Here is a 22,729-nt window from a genome sequence, read left to right as displayed (position 1 = left end):
CAAAAGAAAGCCGTCTCTGGTGTGGACCAATCAGTCTTAAGGACAATGCATATATTATCAGAGCGTGTTTTTGTTTGCATTTTGACCACAAGTATTGTGGTTAATGCACACATGATTCCTTGTAAAAAGGTTTCAGTTTTGTTGCCAGAAAAAATGGGGAAAACCCCTATTATTATATTTTGGTACTGGCAAAGGAGGTCTAATGATGATAAAATATTGATGTCCATTATTCATGCATTGATTTCTCAGAACCATGTTGGGTCAGGCAAAGGGGCTGTACTCAGTTGAAACAATATTCAACAAGGGGGGCACAGTATAGTAGCCAAAAGAGGTTGAGAACCACTGCCCAGGCCAAAATGTCTCTTTATCTTTACCATTAAACTTTAGGCCTAAATGAGTATGGTTTTGGTGGTTGGGGTATCACGTGGTCATCATGCGTAGGCGTAACGCACCGGTGGAGCACCACCCACTCATTCGAGCCTCGGTTGCACTCTCAGGACGTGTTGACGGACAGGCTTGATACGAACGAGGGTCCCTAGAAGCGAACCCCCAGTGGAGGTTTTTTTTGTTTCCCAAAGCCTCGCTTGTCCTGGATGTTCCACCTCCGTCAGCTGGGACCGCTCGTCAAGCCTGCGGCGGAGTGCAGTTAGAGAGCTCGCAGGAGAGAGTGCGTGGGCTCCGCTCGCTTTAGACTTATCCCGTGTGCAGTTCACCACCCCAGCAAGGTTCTGCATTGGGGGTAGACGTTATAGGTGATACTCGTGGGCAGCAATTCGGTAAACATTAATGACGTGGGTACACTTAACATGGTGGGTTTATTTGTACGGCCTTTGATGGTCAGGTTGAGACCAATAACTCACTACACTTGATAACCCAGTTTAGTTACACGAGGCAGCAAAAATTGATTGCGGCATCTTAACGATACTGCCCAGGTGCTCTGACATCGCCATTGAGCCCTAAAACCCACACGGCCACATCCCACCCACATTGTCTCGATGGCTGATTGCTTTCGTGTTCTGACATGGCCTTCAGCCCCATAAGCTAACCCATCACTTGTGGATTTTTTAATTTAAATATGTAATCTGTGGTGAACAATAGTGGTGAAGCGAGTACATTGCCGCATACCTAGGTTTGATTCCCGCCTAGGCTGACATCAGTGGCACGTAGGATCTAAATCTACATTGGGCCTCCACTGGGGCCAATTGAGTCTCACAAATTTTGGATATCCATCGAACAAAGACGGCCACCGTGTCGTGCGCTTTCAGATGCATTCCTGCGGCCGTTGGGAACGCTCTTCCGGTATTAGGAAGCCACTGTAGCTATGCACTTTTAAATCTAGATTGAAAACTCATTTCTTTAGATGTTTTTCCTCCCCCCTCCGATGAGAACAGTTGGCCACGTACGGCGCGAAAGAAGTTCAACATGCGTACAGCTAGAGAATGTGCAGTGTGCACCACTTATTCATGCGTAGGCCTGCGGTGTGACCTTCATGCGCGCTGTCCTGGCTGTCTTCTTATACGTGCGCGTGACATTGCATAAACGTATACCGCGTGAGTTGTAGACTTTAAAATGTGTGTAGACGTGTCATTACGTGTTTGCTTCGCGTGTGTGTCACTTGACAACACCCTGGACACCCTTGCAAACGACATGTTCCATCTTGGGGGATTATCCAGGTAACATATATATTAACAATTATGATAATAGAATACAGTAAAGGCCTGATATAATGCGGATCATCAGATTCGGATATACATCGCCGGTCAGGTCATGTCCCAGGAAAACACAAAAATAACCGGTGGTGTGCCGTGGAAACGTCCCAGTGGCCGATCCGAACGCCACCCCCCAACTCCCTCTCTATCGGTGGCGGCGCGATACGGCAGGCAGCCGTCACGTCAGCGCCCACCCCTGACCCTCCCAACTCTCTCGTTCCCGCATCCGCAGTCGGGCGAACGGACACGGAGCCACAGACACAGTGACACGTGCAGAGACAAAGATCCCCCGCATAGCATTACCAGGCTGTTGGGGCAAGTGCTGTTAGCGAGCACCTATGAAGGCTGGCACAGTACACGAGGGGTGGGTGGCCAGCACCATGCCCTTTATCTCGTTTATCTCCCCAATGCCGATGTTTTTACACACCGCACCAGATATTCATTTGAGGCCGAGTCCACCTAGGGTAGGCCCAGGATTGGTTCAGATAATTGTCACTGGTGTTGGCTGTGAGCTGGAATTGGAACTCGGGTCACCGCACGAACCGCTACGCTACTGCTCCCCGCACATGCATGCAGACACACACAGACATGGAGACATAGATATGTGGAGATGCACACACGCATTTTCCATTATAACGCGGGTTGCCTATAACACGGGTGTTACTCGTGTCCCACCACGCCTGCGTTATATCGGGCTTTTACTGTATGATCACCCATTGGTGTACGTGAACATCGTCAAAGGAGAGACAAAGGTTGCCTGGCGTGGCGTTGACCACCTCTCGCGTGCCTTATCGGTCTTGGTAAGGCGTTCACTAATTGCACTTGCTTCTACCGTTTCTAAAGGCTAAGCGTAGGATCTTTATTTGTCGTGTGTGTTTCGTTGCACCTCCCAGCTGGAAGCAATGGGCCCTTCTTGTGTGGCAAGGAGACCACGTTCGAAGGCGGCATGAGGGAGCCAGCCATAGCCTGGTGGCCTGGGCGCATCCACCCAGCTACGGTGAGTCAATGCGTGGGCTGGGCGAAGAGGCTCGCGGAATTGATGACGAAAGGGGAACACGAGACTTGTGCCCGATGCTCAATCTGCCGGTGGCAATTTGTGCGTGATCTGTTGAGGTGGCGGGGTGGCGCAGAGGTTGGAGTGCCGAGTCGGCATTGCCGGGATCCTGGGTTCGAGTCGCGGTTTCAGCTGCCTGTGATTTAAAAACCAAGTTCACAGGCGTAATGAGGTCGCCAATGACTGCACACGGAAAGGTCATTAAAAAATGTCATTTGGCTAAATTCCAGCTCTTAAGAATAAAAAAAATCGATTTGTCATGCGGGAAATAATCTCATAGCAGCGTGTGGAGAAAAAATAAAAAGGATTATATTTTGATTTAAAGCTTTCGTGACTGCAGGGATTCATATTCTTGGTTCTTTCGGTAAAGTCACGTAGAAGGAAAATAATAAAATAATATAAATATAAAACAATAAAAATACTCACAACGTTTCGACTGCAACACAAGCAATCATCATCAGGTGTGAAATCCACAGCAATTTTTTTTTCAAATTTTCTTGCTGTGAATTTCACACCTGATGATGATGGCTTGTGTTGCAGTCGAAACGTCATTGAAAATTTTTTTGTTTTATAGTTTTTATTATATTTTTATTTTCCTTCTACGTGACTTTACCGAAAGAACCAAGAATATAAAAAGGATTATATTTAACAACTTCAACTTAATTAAGTTGATTACCTTTCAATAAAATGTAAACGACATTTTCAAATGTAAAAGAGGACATCCAGGAGAGGTCCTGTGAGAAACCCCAGGTGCAACCTGATGCTCCATCCGGCAAGGCTGCTGAACGGACTCTTCATCTCATGAAATTATGTCCTCTTGGTGTAAATTGTAAAATAAATGTGAAACTTAAAAGTCAACACGTATCCCTGTTCAATTGAGCATTTTGGCGAGTATTCTCCATCGGCAGTCCCGAGCTCGTGGTGGACATCCCACGTCGCTGTGGCTGGAGTCAGTGCATGCACAGTCCAGTTTGACCCCAGGTTTTTTAATTCACAACCTTCTGATTGTGATCAAATCGTGTTGCCAAGAGCGCTATTTGGACAAATCGCGTGAAGCAATAGCTTGTCATTATTTTTAAACAAGTGTGCATTAGCTTCAAGGGTTCACAATTATTTAATTGAATCTTTCATCATCAAAATTGGCAGAGGTGTGTGTGTGTATATTCTGTGCGTATAAAAACATTTCAAAGTGCCTCATTAGCCAAATGACTCTGGTTGCAGTGCTTATGCATGGTCCTGAACCAGCTAATATTAAACAGCCAATGCAGACTTCACAAGGCGCAGTACTCAATTATTTTGAATTCTAAGACCAAACGCACAAGTGTTCCTTACGAGTCTGTGTATCTTGCCTTATTAAAATGAACATCCAGGATGTATTGGTCTCAAACAGGCCTTGGACTAAGATAAACAAGCCAGCGTCATGTTTAGGCTTCGGCAGCACCTCACCAGAGGTTAAAAACGAATTGTCAACTGTGGATGCATTTTTGCCATTTTTCACAAGTTTTCCCTTGTCCCTTTGGCAAAGTGGATTCGCGGAGATTACTTTGCCTTTGATCGAGGAGTAGCAGCAGCAGCAGCAATGTTTTGGCAGTGGCGCTGATAAAAAACGAAACCCTTCTCTCTTTGCCATCTGCTCGAGCCTGATAAGAGAATTTATACACTTGGGAGGGGGGGGCGCTGCAGGTGAAACTCGGGGAGATAGAGGAAAAAAACCCCAAGGAGAGTAAAAGATTGCGCTCAAAATATAATGCGTCTGGTAAATGGATGTCTTTTTTGTAATATCACATTTTTAAAGCTTAGGCATTATGACAGTGTTACTCAATGCGCTACTCGTGTGTTTCACTGCCGTGCACTCGGCGTGCTCTGTATCAGTGATGTGTGTACATTTAAAAGGTGTCTATCGTGCGAATGAAAATGACGATTCAAGTTAATCGATGACGAGGCCTTGTAGACTTGTGACATTCCACCCCCTCGGCGTTTCAGCAAGGTGTCGCGATTCAGGATCATTTGATTTAATTTATTATGTTAACCCAGTGTTTTGTAATGCATACGGACATTGTATATCATCCCAATGGTTCTCAACAAACAGGAACCTGGCATGTTTTGCTGTTGGCCCAGCGCTTCCAATGGTAGTGAGCACTGCAAGGAGACCCTTTGAACTAGAAATTCACTTTATAACAAATGTACTCATGTACAAGTACGGCACTTTTGTCATCCACTGCTGGATGAGGGGCCTCCCCACGCTGTGCGGGTTCCCAGGAGTTATTCAATAATATATTCACCATACTCACTGGTCAGTGTGGGTTGGTAAAGCAGGGGGCCCTAGGACTGGTCCAGATGTCATTCACCGCTGATGTTAGCCATGGCAAAAATAATCAGTCAGGTCGTTGGGTTCGTAGCGCGGTGGAGGAACCACTGCAATACTTCCCCCTGTCACCTCGAGTGGACGGGTTTTTCCTACAGTGGCCTTCGGGATCAGACAGGGATGAAGAGAAATCTCAGCATAGGACAAATTATTCCACAATATACCGCATTTGTGAAGGCAGTGTTGATGACAACGGTCTTGGTTTTTCCTGAATAAATTATTTTCTGATTGGTTTGATTGCTTAAGGGCGAGAGAACAAATACATGTATTAATGAGTCATTTAATTGTATTTAATCAGCTCTGCCTTCCAGATGTACTTTAATGTCTGATTAGCACAGCCTCCGTAACCTTGGGCATTTACTAATTTTAGCAAGCCATGGTGAGCTGGCACTCAACTCCGTGTATTTGTTCCCTCGCCCTTAAGCATGATGTGCCAGAGCCGGGAGTAGAAACTCCACATTCCCATGGTGGGGCCAAGGATATCCATAGAGACATCAACTGTTGACTTCCTACAAAGTTGCACTACTCACCTATAACACGTTCCGGATGACCGCTGCAACGTATGATCTTGTGTTTTGATTTAGTGTGCTGATCTTTTAAGGTGCATTTGAAAAATGTTGATACTCCTACTGATGCTCCTGCTGTTGTGGAGTGACTCATGCAGCCAGCTATGGCTGCAGGGTTTGGTGGTACATGTTGTTTATGTCGTTTATTGTAAAATTTCGGTCATAGTTCCTATGATCACTGTTACATTGCTTATGGCTTTATTTTGGTGATTTCGAAACGTTTTTCGTTTGGCAATGTTTGTTTGTTGTAGTACGGAGTTTAAATGATGGCTTTAATTTAAGTTGTCTTGTGGTTGTTGTTGTTTGACTTGCATCCCACTGGGATTTTTGCACAGCGTTGGTGTACGGTGCTTTTTTTCTGGAAGAATTAGAAGTTTTTTCATGGATTTTTCTGTTTACGCATAGTCACTTTAAGATGTTTTTCTTGTTTATGTTTTTTGTTTGTTGTGGTTGCACCCGATTCAAGAGCCGAATGGCTCACAGGGCTATACCAAATAAATGAAACTGAAACACAAATTCTCAGCATATTAAGGCAAATGATCCCAGTCGGCCTGTGTGGCTGCCTTATTATAACACAATGTAACACAATTTTTGTTCCTGGGTAGCAAGGGTTATTTCGTAATTGCTTATACCTGAAAAGTATAGAAAATGCTTATTATTCCCAACAAACTTGGCTTTTATGACCAGGACAGGGATATTTTGAAATTTACCTATTTTCAATGAGAAAACAGGCGAATTTGTGTCTTTTCGTTCACATAAAGTCAGAAAATAACAACATAACAACATATGAATCAAAATTAACATACTAAAGTACAGAAGATTTAGAAGCGAGTAGTTTTTCGAGATTTACGATTATACTGTAAATCACTTTCATGAATCAGCCCCCAAATGTAGTCTCCCATCATGTTCTCGTTATACTGTCCTTGGTAGCGACGTTCAAAGTCCAGTATATCCAGGTGGAAGCACTTGCCTTGCTCCTCCAAGTATGCTCCCATGTTCTCCTTGAATTTATCAAGATGAGCATCAAGGATATGGACTTTGAGGGACATCCTACAGCCCATTGTGCGCCATAGTTCTTCACCAGAGTCTCAACCAGCTCCACATAGTTTTCGACCTTGTGATTGCCCAGGAAGCCACGAACCACTGCGACAAAGCTGTCCCAAGCCGCTTTCTCCTTACTCGTGAGCTTCTTGGGGAATTCATTGCACTCCAGGATCTTCTTTATCTGTGGTCCGACGAAGACACTGGCTTTGACCTTTGTCTTAGACAGCTTAACGAAGAAGTCTTGAAGATACTTGAAGGCTGCCGACTCCTTATCTACAGCTCTGACAAATAGTTTCATAAGGCCCAATTTGATGTGCAGTGGTGGCATCAGCACCTTCTGGGGGTCCACCAGTGGCTCCCACTTGACGTTGTTCCTCCCCACAAAATTCGGTCCGCTGTAGCCAGTCCCGCCTGTGGTAGTGCGCCTTGGTGTCCCTGCTGTCCCAAAGGACAAAGATAGCAGGGCAACTTGGTAAAACCGCCTGGTAGACCCATCTAGAATGCCATCATTTTGAAGTCTCCGATGAACTCCCAGCCTTACTCATCATATTTCAAGGCATCAGCAAGGTCTTGATGCTGTTGTAATCCTCTTTGAGGTGCACCGAGTGAGCCAGGGGAAGAGACGGGTACTTGTTATCATTATGGAGCAGCACGGCTTTGAGGCTCCTGGATGAGCTGTCAATGAAGAGGTGCCACTCATTCTGGTTACAGGCAATTCCAATTGCCTCGAACAGACATTGTGGCAGAAGCAGAGCCCATCTTGACGGGTGAAGAAGCTGCAAAAAGGTTGGTCACGCTTCATCTGATCTGCGACTTGCACACTTTAATCCAACAATTTCCACTGCTTGAGCCTAGATGTCAAAAGCTCGGCATTGGACTTGGTGAGACCAAGATTTCTGATCAAGTCATCGAGGTCTTTTTGGTTGGGGTAGTATGGGTTTCTCTCCTCAGCTCCACCTCTGAAATTGTCATCTGGATCTATAACGTCTTCCTCGCTCTCTGACTTGCTGCTCTCTTAAAGATGGCTGCTCTCCGGAGGAGTGGGTACGGGGAGCTCTTGGCAGTGTGGCACCGGGGCGATGGATAGGTCATAGCAGGTGCATGCTTGCCAGTCTGACGTTTGGAAGGGTCCACCATGCAGAAGTAGCAGTTGCTTGAGTGGTCAGTGGGTTCCCGCCACGTTCTTGGGATAGCAAACGTCATAGCTCTCTTTTCTTCCAGACTTGAAGCTTTCGTGACTGCAAGGAATCATATTCTTAGGTAAAGTCACGTAGGTAAAACATCAAAATTAATAAAAATTATAAAATAAAATAAAGATCACGACGTTTCGGAGGCAACACAAGTCTCCGTCATCAGGTGGGACAGTCACAGCCAGATCAGCTGCATCAAGTGAGGCAATGATTCAAGATGTAATCCCTTAAAAGCGAGTTGAGGGGGGAGGAGAGGGGGGGGGGGGGCTCATGAGAATGTGGTAGCCAATGAATGGAAAGTATCGGGAGAGAGGGGCCGATACTTTCCATTCATTGGCTCATTGGCTACCACATTCTGATGAGCCTCCGAAACGTCGTGATCTTTATTTTATTTTATTATTTTTATTAATTTTGATGTTTTACCTACGTGACTTTACCGAAAACACCTAAGAATATATAGCTCTCTTTTCCCCTCTGTACCATCCTCCAAAAATACATTTATTTCAACCATGACTAATGTATAAGAGGTTCTCGAAACATTTTTTATATATGATATATTTTTTCAATAACTTTGAAAATTGTAAAACATTTTAAAATTAAAAACTTTTACAATTTTAATTTTTTTTACAAATTTTCTAATATAAAATTCCAAGCAACAATTGTCCATCTTACCTTCCAGAGTGTTTTTGCATTGCTCTAACCGCAGCCCCACCCACCTCACTAGATTTGGCTTTTTTAGATTTGGCATTGCCCAACTCTTACAACTGAAATGTATTTGTGTTTTATCAAAGTCGTAAAAGAAATTGTCTCTTTACCCCAAATGTCTATCCCCATTGTGCAGAGCATTGCATCAGTGTTGGAGATTGATCTGCTGAAGGAGATAACACAACACTGCTTCTGAAATCTCTTGATGCGACCTCATAACCATACTAGGAGGGCACCACCTACTCACCTGCCCTGTTATAGAGAGAAATATTCATGACATGACAGTCACAGGAACGTTTTTAAATGTTAGAGTCGAAATTAACCAATTTTAATGGATAACCAATTTTTATTATAGTTTTTTTTGTCTGTGCAGTCAATGGGAACCAGTCTAAGACCATGAACTCATTACACTTGAAAACTCAAGTTTAATCACAGGTGGCTAAACCACAGATATGAACCCAGGATCTCAGCACTCTGACCTCTGAGCCACACGGCCATCTCAAAACGCATTCAGGTTAACGCTTTTCAATTCCGATGACGTGCGTGTACGTCATCAGTTTTTCTTCCGATTCCATTTTTCTGATGACATTTCATTGCTTCCTATTTCGTCATTGGAAGAGAATCGGAAGAAAAAGGCCATGCGGGAGGGAATGTGGCACACTTGGGTGCCAGCTGTCATAGAGTGTGGTCATGTCGCTACAGTTCTCTGTGGTGAGCACAATGTCTTTCAGACAGCGGCGCTACGCCTCTCTAAATGAAATTAGTGTTGAGCGGCTTGTACGTTCCAAGATTCAGCGGTGAACGAGAAATCCACCCGGCAACTTGCAGACATCTCGGAACGGCAAAGGGATAATGACACGAATGTGGCCGACCGTGCTTGTGTGCATCCAGTTTCACTGCACGCACGTTTGTGCGAGCCACCGCCGCTCATCATCGTCATCACGGGCTGTTGTGCTGCTTGCTGTGCCGCAGGTGAGTCGGCAGCTGGGCACGGTGATGGACCTATTTGTGACCGGGCTGGCGCTCGCTGGGCTGAGGCCACCCTCCGACCGGCAGCTTGATGGCCTGGACCTGAGCCCTGCGCTGTTCAACAACCAGACCATACCCAGGTGATCGTCTCGGCTAGGAGCGAAGAATTGATATCTGCCCGTGGTAATTATCTTGATTGGTTGGGTGGTGTATGTATGTTGAACTTCTTTTGCACCGTACGTCGCCAACCGTGCTAATCGTAGGGACGTGGTGATTGGTGAACACAGGTGAAACCCAGTTTTGAGCAAATTTTGTCAGGGGATGAAATCTGCAAGAGTCTTTACAAAACGAAAGAGTAAGCTTCGTGAGGGTAGAAGGAGGGGGCGTGGGAGGTCGCGGATGGGGCAAGGGGCAGTCGAGGTAGTAAAACGCAGGCAGAGAGCGGCACAACCCACGACCAAGCACCACCAACAACAACAACAACAAGTACTAAACAACAGCGATGGGCAGCCCCAGGGGCAGCCAGGGCCAGCAACACCACATTACCAGGGCATCCTTGGGTGCCGCCGGTCCATTCACCAACGAGTCGCAGAGGAGTCTAGAGGGGGCAGGGTTTGTTGCGATATCGTCGTCTGCCGAGTGTAAATGATGACAACACAGGTGTAAGTGACGCGTGCGTAGTCAAGAATGGGCGTGGCTGCTTTGCTCGGGTTGTCCCGTTGGAAAGCAACACGTGTTTGTCACGCGTGTATTGGTTGGTATTAAATTATACTTCATGATATAACATGTTGGTAAACTTTCGTGAAATGTAAAACATGAACATTCTTTTGGCTGTAACTTAGGCACGTGATAATCCATCACCCCAGCAATGTAATTCATTTGTCTCGAGCCGGGGTGGCTGTACAATTCAATGTCTGAAATTTCGTGTTATTTTTTTTCTCCCTTGTATTCTCGCTTGCTCTGTCTTGTTCAGATTTGTTTTCTCCACTAAACCTCAATTCAATTTAAGCACCCACCCCTTCTCTATATCTAAACCAGCTCAAGCCTCCCGCAAAAAAACAACAACCTCCCACCCCCCGTGAAAACGGACGCTGCTCCCCTCCACGCAAGCTCCGCTCCCTCTCTTCCCTCCCCTCTTATAGTCACCTTCTCATTCCCGACTTGTTGGCCCAGTGATTCCTTCTCTCCCCTTCCTCCCTATCCTGCCCGTCGCCCATTCTTTCTTCCTGCTGCTCATCTTGAGCCGTGCCTCCTTTGTCTATCTTGGGGACTTCCATCCCGGCATTTCTACCTTTTCCCGTTTACCTGGCCCTTTTCTAATATTTTGCGCAACTTTCAGAAGCAATCGCAAAAGCCACCTGCAACTTTGCGTAGTTTGCCTCTGTCCCTTTCTTTAAGCCACCTTTCTCCACCGCTCTGCCCTACTTTTTATTTATCCACACATTACAACCTCGACTGTTCTTTCCTTCCTGTGGTGTTGCCACAGGTAAAAGCGCACGTCAGGGGCCGCACTAAAGGTCACCAGGGGGCAGCCAGTGGCCCGCGTGCCTTGCAATGACGAACACATTGCAACGGCGGCCTCTCTGTGTTTCTGCTGTCGACTGTTGCAGACCCGTGTTCTACTACAGGGGCAATGAGCTGATGGCCGTGCGCTGTGGCGCCTACAAGGCACACCTGTGGACGTGGAGCAACTCCTGGGAGGAATTTAAACAGGTGTCACCCCCCCCCCCACCTCGCTCCTCGGGCCCTCCCCCAGTGAAAGGAAGTCAAAAAAGTCACAATCAGCTCTGCCTCATTCCAGTTACGCACGGATGTTTTGCTCGGGCGATCACCGTTGGATCTTTGACTGAATATTCTGGACGTCTGTAAATAAGAGCTGTGTAGCTCGTTGGATTCTTCCAGTATAAATAAATATGCTGATGGTCTCTAATTCCCTTGCACGCGTAATCGAGTTAGAATGTCAAAGCGTCTATCTCTCCTCTCTAATGGGAAGTCGTGTAGGAGTCATCTCTGTTGGCGGCTCTGTGCTCACAGAAAACATTTCACATTCCCCTGGCAGGAGCCAGTCTCTCCCTAGTATGGTTGACTTCCCACACAGCAGTGCTCAGTTTGCTAACCCGGGAGAGATTATGGGCTGAGTTGACCCTGAAATGGGATTTGAATTGGTAATCTTATGATTGTGAGCCACGGGCTTGAACCACAGCATCACCTGACTACACAGATGCCTCCATGCTTGACAGAGCATCGAGTAGGGATGAGTTTCAGATAAAAAATGTCAGATTTCCAGATTTCTAAACATAATTTATATATTTTTCTCTCAGATTTTTGGATCGTTTGCATTATGTACCAAACTAAATGTGATAATGCAAGGAATGGTGAAATCACTCGGTGCCGCTTTTGGACAGCATTAGCACAGAAGGGACATCATTTAAGTGACGTCACTTAATGCGATTTCACGTTTTCGGGATTTTGTTCGGATTCCGAACATCGGGAATCCATCCCGAGCGTCAAACAACTCTCAACTGGAGGGGAAGGCGCATGTCCGCGATGCGGCGGGGTTGGTGAGTCACACAGGGCTATGAGTTAACTCTAGGAGACAGTCTAGCAAGTAGGATGTCTATAAGCTGTGCATTCAGAGTAGGAGGGATTATCTCCTCTTAATTCTGTCTGTGTATCTCTGTGTGTGTGTGTGTGCTTGGCTGTCTCTCTCTGTCTCGCTAGGGAGTCAACTTTTGTCCAGGACAACATGTTGACGATGTGACGACGCATAACCAAACGGAGCACACGAGCCTGCCCCTCATCTTCCACCTTGGGCGTGATCCTGGAGAAAAGTATCCAATCAGGTATCATCATCATCATCATTTTCAATTTACCCCGCAAACAATAGTCCGTATTGAACCGCATCAGAACAGTACGCAGCAGATTCAGCTGTCTCGTCCTACACTGAACTGGGCGATTAAGAATAGCTCACAGTGAAACTGTGGTCACCAATCTCAAATCATGCACTGCTTAGTATAACTACTGCCCACTTTCATCATTCGGCTGCAGAATTTCTAATCTTAAACTATTTTAAGCTATAAACTAAACTATTGCAATTTTAGCAGGCAAGTCCCACCTGAGCTATGTAGCTCTTTTTCAGAAGCGACCTGGCCACAAATGATAGCTCAACAAAGTGGCTTATTGTGTGGAAATTTATAGCGGCCCAACACACTAAACGCACGTCTCTAAATGTGGAGGGAAAAACTGGAGGAGCCAGATAAAAATCAACGCGACCACGGGGAGAACATGCAAACTCCAAATATACAACAGGTGTCAGGGTCGGGATCGAACCCACGACCACCTGTACAGCAGGTGAGGTAGTTAACATCTCGCCACCGTGGCGCCCCACTGCAGTTTGAATGGGTGAGCGTTGGCGCTTGGGAGCTAAGAGTGGCTGCACTTGATTGCTGTCCACAGCCACACCAGCCCGTCGCGACCCGCCTTGACAGGGTGCTCGCCACCAGCACGCATCACGAGCAGTCTCTGCAGCGAAGAGAGAGGGGGGATTGGGACCTCCTTTGCCAGTATCAAAATATGAGAATAGGTTTTCCCCTTTTTTCTGGCAACAAAACAGTTGTGTTAAGATGTTAAAACACCAAACTGAAATATTTTACAAGGAATCATGTCTGCATTAACCACAATACTTGTGGTCAGAATGCAAACAATAAAAAACTCTAAAAATATATGCATTGTCTTTGAAACAGATTGGTCCACACCAGAGACAGCTTCATTTCTTTGCATTCTGGCCACAAGTATTGTGGTTAATGCAGACATGATTCCTTGTAAAAGGTTTCAGTTTGGTGTTTTAACATCTTAACACAACTGTTTTGTTGCCAGAAAAAAGGGGAAAACCTATTCTCAGAGGGGGGATTGTTTTCTCCTGTGCCCTGTAACCTGCCTCTCTCTCGCAGCCCCACCGAGGCAGAGTATCAGGAGGCGCTCGCCACCGTCTCCGAGGCAGTGGAGGAGCACAGGACGAACCTCGTAGCCGGGCAGCCCCAGCTAAACGTGTGCGACGTTGCCGTCATGGTGAGATAGCCGCTTGCTTGTTAGGTGGGACGCGGCTTTTTCTCCGCAGCGGTTGTGGCGGCCTCGGGATCACGGCCCGAGCGGTCGCCCGTCCTGCTCGCTTGTTGCAGAGGTCCGCGGTTGGAACCTTGTGGCCACCCTGGTTAACGGCGAGGATGTCCCAGCCGTGAGTGGCGCGTCGCTTGCTTCGCGGTGGGCGTGAAAGACGTTGTGACATTCGCAAAAAAAGTGTCGGGCGAGCGAACCGGCGTTCGTGGTCCAATTTTTTTGACGAATTTTAAGTCTCCCGCAAATTACTCAACACAGAGAGGAAGACCTAACAGAGAATGGCTTGACGATGACATGAAGAGGTTGTTGCCAGAAAGATGTGGCACTACCTGAGCATATTGGCACAAGACAGAGAGGAAAGTGGAAACAAATGACGAAACATGCAGTGAACACGTAACGGGCGATCTGCACCCCATGGATTATGACGATTATGACGAATCAACACATAGCAATCATCGGCCCCAACTGATAAACTACTGCAGACTATTTCCTGTAAAACAATAGCACCTTCATGGGTAGCATCGCACAATGAGAATGGCATGAATACCAAACATACGAACGGTTTCATTTCAGAGAAATTCAAGAATTACTGTACCGTTAACTCTTGATTATCTGAAGACAGATTATCCAGGTTTTGGTTTAATTGTGCTCATGTGCGCCTGTCATGCCTGCGCTCATATTCCCAGGAGCTGCCCCTCGTCGCGGGTCAGTGACTTGGTTGTCACGTGATGCAAACGTCAGCAAGTAAACCGATTATTGTTAAAAGCAATACAAATACAGCATCACATTTTGAGTATTCACTCCCAATGTACACCCCAATTTACAGAATCGCTCCCAATTTATATACCTAAATAACAAATATATTTGTGTAACTAAATGCACACGTGTTTTGGATGAGCTGTATTTTTGTTTTGTCAAGCCATTCTTTCCCCTTACCCCAATTACTCCAGATAATTGAGTTAGCTCAATAGTTTTTAAAACAAAGCGTTGCCTATACCTAGAGAAAGCCACTGGGTGCTGCCCTCTCACCACGCAGTTGCGAGTTTATCGCGCCCCTTCGCCCACCACTGAGCGCGTCCCCATCGTTGTGTGTTTGAGCACTGTCGCCACACAGGGGCGCCCTTTTTTAGACGGAGCTGCCCGTGTTTTAACGCTTCGCGCACCGGACTTGCGGCCCAGATGGAGGCCCAACTCAATCTCCCGGCACGGCAGCTGAACCAATGGTGCAAGTTTCCTAATTCTGCCTCCCCCATTGCCTCTGTCCTTCCAGTAGTAGAAATGGGTCGATCGCGGTGTGACGTATGACGTGGTAAAATGTGGTTACAATTGTTGAGCTATGTCCACCTCTTCCAACGTGTGCGGTCAACATAGAAGTAAACCAACGACTCTGTAGAGGTCCCTGTGGTGGAAGTTTTGTTCCGCCAGCAGTGTCGTGAGCACGCGTTTGCAGGGACGCACCGTACCTCTTGGCATCGACCATCACTCTCTTGTGTTTCCATCCCAGCAGTCTGCAATCAGTCCCTGGAATTGGAGCCACACCACCATTGGGCAGTGGTTTCTGAATTTAGCTTTTGGGATTTCTCCACATTAACTCAGCCTAAAATGTGTACCTGCGTGTGTGTCTGTGTGCTTTTGTGTATGTGTGTGTTTACATGTGCACGTGTTTGTGTGCGCTCTGCACTACAAATCTGTGGACCCGAGTTCGATTTCCACCCACGGCCAACACCAGTGACGATCTTCTCTCTGAACCGGTCCTGGGCCTCCCCTAGGCCGACTCGGCCTCAAATTATAACCTGGTGCAGTGTGTATACATCGCCACTAGGCAGACAAAGGCAGTCGGGCATGGTGCTGGCCACTCACCCACCCCCTCGTGTGCCGTGCCAGCACCTCGTAGGTGCTACTCGCTAACAGCACTTGCCTCGACAGTCTGTTTAGGCTACAACAGGGGATCTTTGTATTTTTGTGCGCATGTGTGTCACAGAATTGGGCACCTCCCGGATGCGAGCTGCTGAAGAAGTGCCTGAAAGCCCCGCAGAGCAGCCCACAGAAGTGCGAGTGGCCTCACTAGGACATCTCCGACGCTGGCACCTCAAGGCCTTGGTGCAATAGAAGGCTGTTCGTGTGATCTTCGCAGGGTTCATATATACAGCATTGGCATTTCAACCGGTGGTCTTTACTCATACAGGGTGGAGAGCCTATTGGGATAATTAGTCTCTTGCACAAGGGTGACCTGGGATGAATCAGGCTGTAATTAAAGTGTGTGTTTGGAGATAGCTGGGTGGTTTCCATGGTTGGAGCACTAATCTGGCCCTGCAGAGTTCCTGGGTTAGATTCCAGACATCTATCCTCGTTTCATAAACAGCTGTCCTGATTCGTTCCACCTCACTTTGCACAATCCTGTATATTCAGTCTTGGGTTTTACATTTCTTTCTTTAACGTTCTTCGGTTTTCCTGGTCTTAACATTGTTCTTGCATTCGAGATCCCAAATTTGAATATCTCGACAAAATCCCCCTTGAAAGGCTTTCTCTGGGCAACCTCCCCTCCAAACAAAAACACTGAAGGGTTTCTGTGAACGTCGTCCGCGCACTCTCCAATATTCTGAGCCATCAGGAAGCGTAGTCGTCGTCATTTCCCATTGCCATCCCCCCAACCAGAGTTTTTCAGGTGACACCATTACCGCATTCAGTTGTCCATCGTACCCAGGATGCATTCTCCCAGGTCGGCCCCTTTAACGCTGGCAGCAGCAAGAACACCTCCTGGCCTGGGCGTGCCTGAGCCTCTTGATTTGGTCGCTTCAGGGTTCGCGACAGGCGGTCACGACCTCCGTAAGCGACTCGGGGGGGGGGGTGGGGGGGGCCTCGCAAGCAGCCTCCTACTTGGACCGTTGCCTGCCTCCCACGACCAGGCCCAGTACTGTAAATTAACTCTCTCTTCCTAATGTTTATAGACTACATTCCTACGCGTCCTTTGCTGCGGGTCACCAAAGTCATTGAACTATCTTTGGCCTATGCCTGTGCAGCTGCGCCCTAGTGGCGTTATTTTCGAGTGTCTTCCAAACATAGGGACACGTTCGCTCAGCTCCTGGTTTCCCATGCGCCGCTCTGCTGGCATTCCATTCTGAACTGTACAGTTATATTACTGTTGGTGGCATGCCATGTATCTCTGCATTCGTAACCGATGTGTGTTCGAAACGCTTTTCAGCCGTTCATTCTGTGTGCGCTGGAGGTTTTTTTCTGTACAATCCTGGAGGGCTGGATGGCCTCTGTGCGTGTGTGTGGCCATGCGTGTGTTTGGGGAACAAGGTGCACATGGCCTGGCACAAGCGTCGTGGTGACGTCACCGCCACTTAGTGGCGAATGGCGGTTGTTGTTGTTTGGGGAACGTGGGCGCAGTGGTTTCGTGCTACAAATGCGGTGGCCCGAGTGTGATTTCCATTCCACAGCAAATAGTGTGTGGTGCTATCAGAACTAACTATGGCTATCACTCATTCCCCATTAATTCAATCCATCATCAATCACTGTCATCAATTTCGTTTCCACTGAATTCACGAATCGCAGATTCGCCCATTGCTTCCTCTCATCTATTTCATTCACCTCATCTCCACCATTACATGCATATGTACCATTCTTAACTCTCTGTAAAGTTCCTTGGTTAAGGCGCTATATGAATTACTTTAGGATAAGTATAGGTCTCCCCCTACGTAAATTGAAAGACTTGAAACGAGTAACTGCTTCATGTGGACATATGAGCACCGGGGAAACGAAGGCGACATGGCCGTGTGTTGTGTTGGCCACATCTCTTACCCTCTTGTGCCATGTAGGTCTCTCCCCTCCCCCCACGTTTTCTAGCCATGTATTCCACATTGTGTTTTTGGCATCACGTCATGAAACAAAGAATCCATTGAGAAACCTCACTGCGCGTGTCAGATAAGGCGCATGGAAGAGATTTTCCACAGGGCTTCTGAAAGGGCACACTTTCTCACAAAGCTCTGCTATGAGATTGTAGCATGAAAGTAAAACAGAATTGTAGTTCTAAGAGATTGAATTTAGTCAAATCTGAAGTGCAAAAATAAAACTATTGGTCGGTTTTTGTGTAGTCATTGGTAACTGGGCTGATGTCAATTTTCTAGACTTCAAGAACTCGGTTTGATCATTTGAGCGAATGCCCAGATTTGAACGGTGCCAGCTCACCGCTTGACCTCTGAGCCGCCGCTGACACCATGTAGGTCTTAATAGTTGCTCTTCAAGACTACTTGCTCCCAACAGTCCATAAAGGCAAAGCCGGTGGTCTTTGTATTGGTATAGGTGAATTGCGTGCGTTCTGAGAACGGTGCGTGGTGTATTGGTCCGTGTGCTGCGTTACAGTCCTGGCAAGCAAAGTTCAATTCCTAACCATGTTCAAATCGTGGTAAATGGTGTATATGAGCATCAGTTGGGCTTGCTCTAAGGAGGCCTCAACGTAGAAAGAGTAGTGCCTGGCTTCATGGTTTTGTCAACATGTGCATACTTGGTTCTGAACTCGGCACCCCACACGACCAGTCTGAATACGTGTTTACAAATATCATTTGCCTTCAACAATCAATCCAGCTAAATTGAGAAATCTTGGTGTGTGTGTGCGTGTTTTTGTCTGGATAGAGCATATAGAAACATTTTAAATCGGCATGCACTCTATGTTTTCTCACTTGACTTACGTTTGCTTGACCACAACTGTCCAAGTTATTCTAGGAATTTTTGGACAGTGCTCCATGTGCTGGCATGAGTGTGTGACTTCCTGAGAGCTTAGTGTGCGTGTCTGTGTGTGTGTGGGTCTGTGTCTGTGCAGTGTGGGAGTGGGGCGTAGGAACTAGCACACTCCACTACGATCCTGACGGCCTGGGTTTTTGCACTGCGTCAGTGGAACTTGGCATGTGAAGAACCTGTTCCATGCCTCTTGCTAGGTCAGCTCAGCCTTAAATTAACACCTGGTGCAGCGATTTAATAGAGACATCAATATTGGAGAGACAAAGGCTCTTGCCCATGGTTTGGCCCCACCAATCCCTCGTGTGTTGTGCCACTCTTGGTCGTTGATTGACCAACATCCATTGTGAGTAATACCTGGACCTGACCTGGCCCCCCTTGACCAACCCTCAAAGACCAAAATGGTGAACTTGGGCCCAAATTCATCTGACCAATGCGACACAGGGAAGCCATCATTCAGCAGTGGATTGACAGTATTGCCGTGGTTGCTTCTCTGCTGTCGGAGTTTCAAAGAGCCATGGGCCACTACAAACTAAGTTAAATGAGGACACATTCAGGATGCCCGGGATTCTTGGTTAGATCGCTTTGACTCGCAGTTAGAATGTTGCAATTTTAATTTCTTGTTGCGGATCAACTCGGGCCATCATCTCGCTGAGGTCAAAAGAATTGTGCCACCTTGAGGGCAGTCAACTAAGGTAATTTATCAAGAGTCCTAAACAGCAGGGCTAAATATCAGTCGCTCCTGTCTGGTTGTATCCATTTCATGCATTACATGTGAATAACATTTGTTATATTCAATGAGACCCATTTATGAAAGTGCAGGGACGATTATGCCGATGATGAAAACAAAGTATCAGCTCAAAACAAGGATATAACTTCAGTAATGGATTCCACGCATACACACACAGGCACATATGTGTGTTTTCTCTTAATGGCTCTCACAGATGCGAGTTTTTCCCTTTAGAGAAAAAAAGACCTGGCAATGCACTGGGGGTCAAGGCAAGAAGCATGAGGGAGGAGCAAAACAGAATGCCGTTCTAAACAGAAGGGGATGACTTAGTGTGCGGACCAATGGTCTGGCCCATAAGGTCCAAGCCACAAAACATGCTTTTTAGGCAGAACACCAAGTTTTTTTTTCCCCTCCTAATTTTTTTTCCCAATAGTACCTCATGCCTCATTTCCACGACAAGTTTAAAATGCGCCAGATCTTTCCTGTGCTGAAGCCATAAACGATGGCCTTTCACTTTGAAAGTGGGGGCCGTGGCTCCGTGCGCTTGACCCATCATCCATGCCCCCGGGTACACACTTTGCCAGTTGTGGCAAGGTTATAACAAAAGCGTGGGTCGACAGGTAACAGACATAAATTCAGTAGCTCCATGTTTCTGTTAAGAGTAGCTTGACTTACAATCCCCTAACGCAGTAATGTCAACGTGGATGCACTTGTAATCCAACAGCCGTTTATCTCATAAAACATCAAGTATGAACAACAGGAATCAAGAACTCCGTGGGACAACGATTTCACGTGAAACCTCTCTATGCTTGACAGCAAATCAACACTCCAGTTTTGCACACCTCACTCCTCTGCTGTGAGTTCACACAAGACAGTGACGCAACTTTCATTGTATCTGTAACAACGACGTAGTTGCTACCAAGACAGCCATATTTGCAGTCGTGGAATGGATTTTTGGGCATCCTAAAGATGAGCAGGAAACCCAATGGCCCTCTTCCTGTGAATAGGGGAAGCCCTCTTTTAAGTCCTTTCGCATGGCCTGACGGCTCCTGATGACGCTCTCGGCAGTCACCACCTCCCTTTCAGACTCTCGTTCATTGGCTTCTGCTCCACACAGTGCAGCTGTGACAATGAAGCGCACCATGTCCCAAATAGTTGATCGGAATAAAAAATTCTCACGTAGAGACAGTGCGTGTGTGGTGACTGCGGGTGCAGGGACAGTGCGTGGCCTAGCGGTCACGAGTAGTAATTACAGGGGTTGATATTAATAGAGGCCGAGTTGTTACAAGGGGGAGGTCATCTGGGAAGTTCGGGAACGGGCCAGGGAGTTCGAGAATGGGGGCGTGGTTGGGCGCGGAGTGAGGGCCACGCCGGGGGATAAAAGGAGGCGAGAGGCAAGGTTCGGGGCTGCCGTTGGATCGGGGTCGACTGTCTTCGCGTCGTCATCACTTGCGTGCCATCCCTGGCCCAAGTTATCTGCGTGCCATCTCTGGATAAGTTATATGCGTGAAGCACCCTTAATAAGAAATAAAGCGACCCTCCACAGTTCGTGTTGTCCGAGAGTCATCACACTTGTACAGAGCCCCATTACATCTTTCAACATTCCTCTTCCCACAATATTAAGCCGACTACTTTTTCCAATTACATCCTCATACTATCTGTTGGGAATCACTTCCAGATAGAATCAACATCTTAACACATGAACATAACTTTTCCCTAATAAATTATTCACCCAATGTATGCATCTTTTGGTGTAATATTTTAAATCGTAATCAACATTTTGTTGCTATATAAGTACACGGCACAGTTTCCCCCATTATATGCATTCTTTGTGCAATAACACTTTTCATATTACAATTACTGTATTAAATTAAACTACTTACGCCTGTCCTCATAGCCCAAATATCAAAAGGATTCTTCTTTGAGAAAATGCCTCGCCTCTCTCCTCCACACGGCTTAGTCACGCAATATCGGCCGTACCACTTCTGTGCCCTTCGTCAGGGGTGTGTTATAGGTTGAACCATTCCCGTGTTCTAGGTGAGGGGTGTTTTATCTATCTGACCATGCTATGTTCATACGTGAGGGGTGTCTTATGGGTAGATCCATACCCATGTTCTAAGTGAGGGGTGTTTTATTGGTGAACTCAATCCCCTGTTAAACACTCATATTGACGTAATATTTACAATAACTCTTACATGAATTCCCATTTCGCCACAATGATAGACAACAGCAGATTGCATCATTGCTCATTCTGATCACCGATTAACATTTGTTTCAAGGTTGTTTAACATTGTCATACACCCACAACTCCTGAGTATGCCCCCATTTAAAACGATGTTAACCAATTACATCCGTCAAGTGACTTGGCAATGTTTGAGAAGAACGTGGGAACAAATTACAGAGACTTTATCTGTTAGTTTACAACAGAGCAATTGAGCCAACATTTGCACTAAATGTCATGTAAAGTTTTCAAAGTGTAATCTTTACCTACACACAACATTTCATCCTGCATGCCGCACCGCCTCCAGACTTATGCCCTGCAAAGGTGCATTCTGCCCAAGGTCAGTTACGAGGCCACGGTGGGTATTGAGAGAGGGGAGGGCATCATTACGCATAGCCCCCTTGGTCTCTCCAATGATGATGTCACACAATATTGTGTATTAAAATTATTGTCTTGTTTTGCGAACGGAGGCACAGGCCAAAGTTTAAATACAATCTCATGTTCTGATGATGTGAATGGTTAGGAGATGAACTTCGTGTCACAGAGATTGTGGTCGTGCGAACATCTAGACAAAAGACCCCTCTCCATTGTCATTATAATATATATATCAACGTTCTGTTAGAGCACCATATCATACCTGTAAACCCATACGTCTTACCCGGATTCTTGTAAGGAAAATTTAGTAAAAACATCAATTCCTAGGCATATGTGTCTTCACAGTGCCCTCGTGTTTGCACACACAACACCAGCAGGTACGTTTGGCTGAGTTAGTTAAAGGGATGGCCCTGCCCAGGTCCAGATACCAATTGCCAATAATGTACATGGCCAGCGTTGAAACCCAGGTGACCCGGATTACAATAGCCCAGTGCACGAACCACTCCGCCAAAGATGTGCCTCCCCTGCCCACCTCCCAAACACACTCGCGTGCAGCACTTCGAATATACAAAAGGATGATAATTGTTTTTTTTACCCTTTTATCTAGCAAATTAGGTTCCAATGGTGTAAATGCTTACCCCGAGCTCTCATACTCTGATGGTGCATTGTCCTTGAGTTGTGCGCCTTTTGGCGTCATCTGGTCTAACACCATGTGAGACCAGGCTCTAAAGAAAGCTGTCTCGGGTGTGGACCAATCAATTTCAAGGACAGTGCATACATTATCAGAGTTATGCTTTTGTTTGCATTATGACCGCAGGTATTGTGCTCAATGCAAACATGACTCCTTGTAAAAAAGGTGTCAGTTTTGTTGCCAGATAAAAGGGTAAAAAACCAACTGTCATATTTTGCTACTGGCAAATGAGGTTCAAATGGTGTAAACAAAAGGAC

General features: G+C 46.5%; 1 protein-coding gene across 3 annotated transcripts in view; it reads left to right on the top strand.

The window, feature by feature from the left end:
• The window catches only part of GALNS (galactosamine (N-acetyl)-6-sulfatase), a 38,686-nt gene extending 18,063 nt beyond the window's left edge, over positions 1–20,623 (top strand). For all 3 annotated transcript variants that reach the window (XM_061565564.1, XM_061565565.1, XM_061565567.1), the window contains exons 10-15: positions 2,603–2,706; positions 9,606–9,742; positions 11,213–11,315; positions 12,324–12,445; positions 13,553–13,670; positions 15,700–20,623. In XM_061565564.1, coding sequence (XP_061421548.1) covers positions 2,603–2,706; positions 9,606–9,742; positions 11,213–11,315; positions 12,324–12,445; positions 13,553–13,670; positions 15,700–15,786 — 671 coding nt within the window. In that variant the 3' untranslated portion in view covers positions 15,787–20,623. The remainder of the gene's footprint in view (positions 1–2,602; positions 2,707–9,605; positions 9,743–11,212; positions 11,316–12,323; positions 12,446–13,552; positions 13,671–15,699) is intronic.
• Positions 20,624–22,729: the final 2,106 nt, after the last annotated feature.

The sequence above is a fragment of the Lethenteron reissneri genome, chromosome 35 (genome assembly GCF_015708825.2).
Source record: "Lethenteron reissneri isolate LAM-NWPU_2019-01 chromosome 35, ASM1570882v1, whole genome shotgun sequence".
Taxonomy (NCBI): domain Eukaryota; kingdom Metazoa; phylum Chordata; class Hyperoartia; order Petromyzontiformes; family Petromyzontidae; genus Lethenteron; species Lethenteron reissneri.
This window is presented reverse-complemented; position numbering and strand designations above follow the sequence as displayed.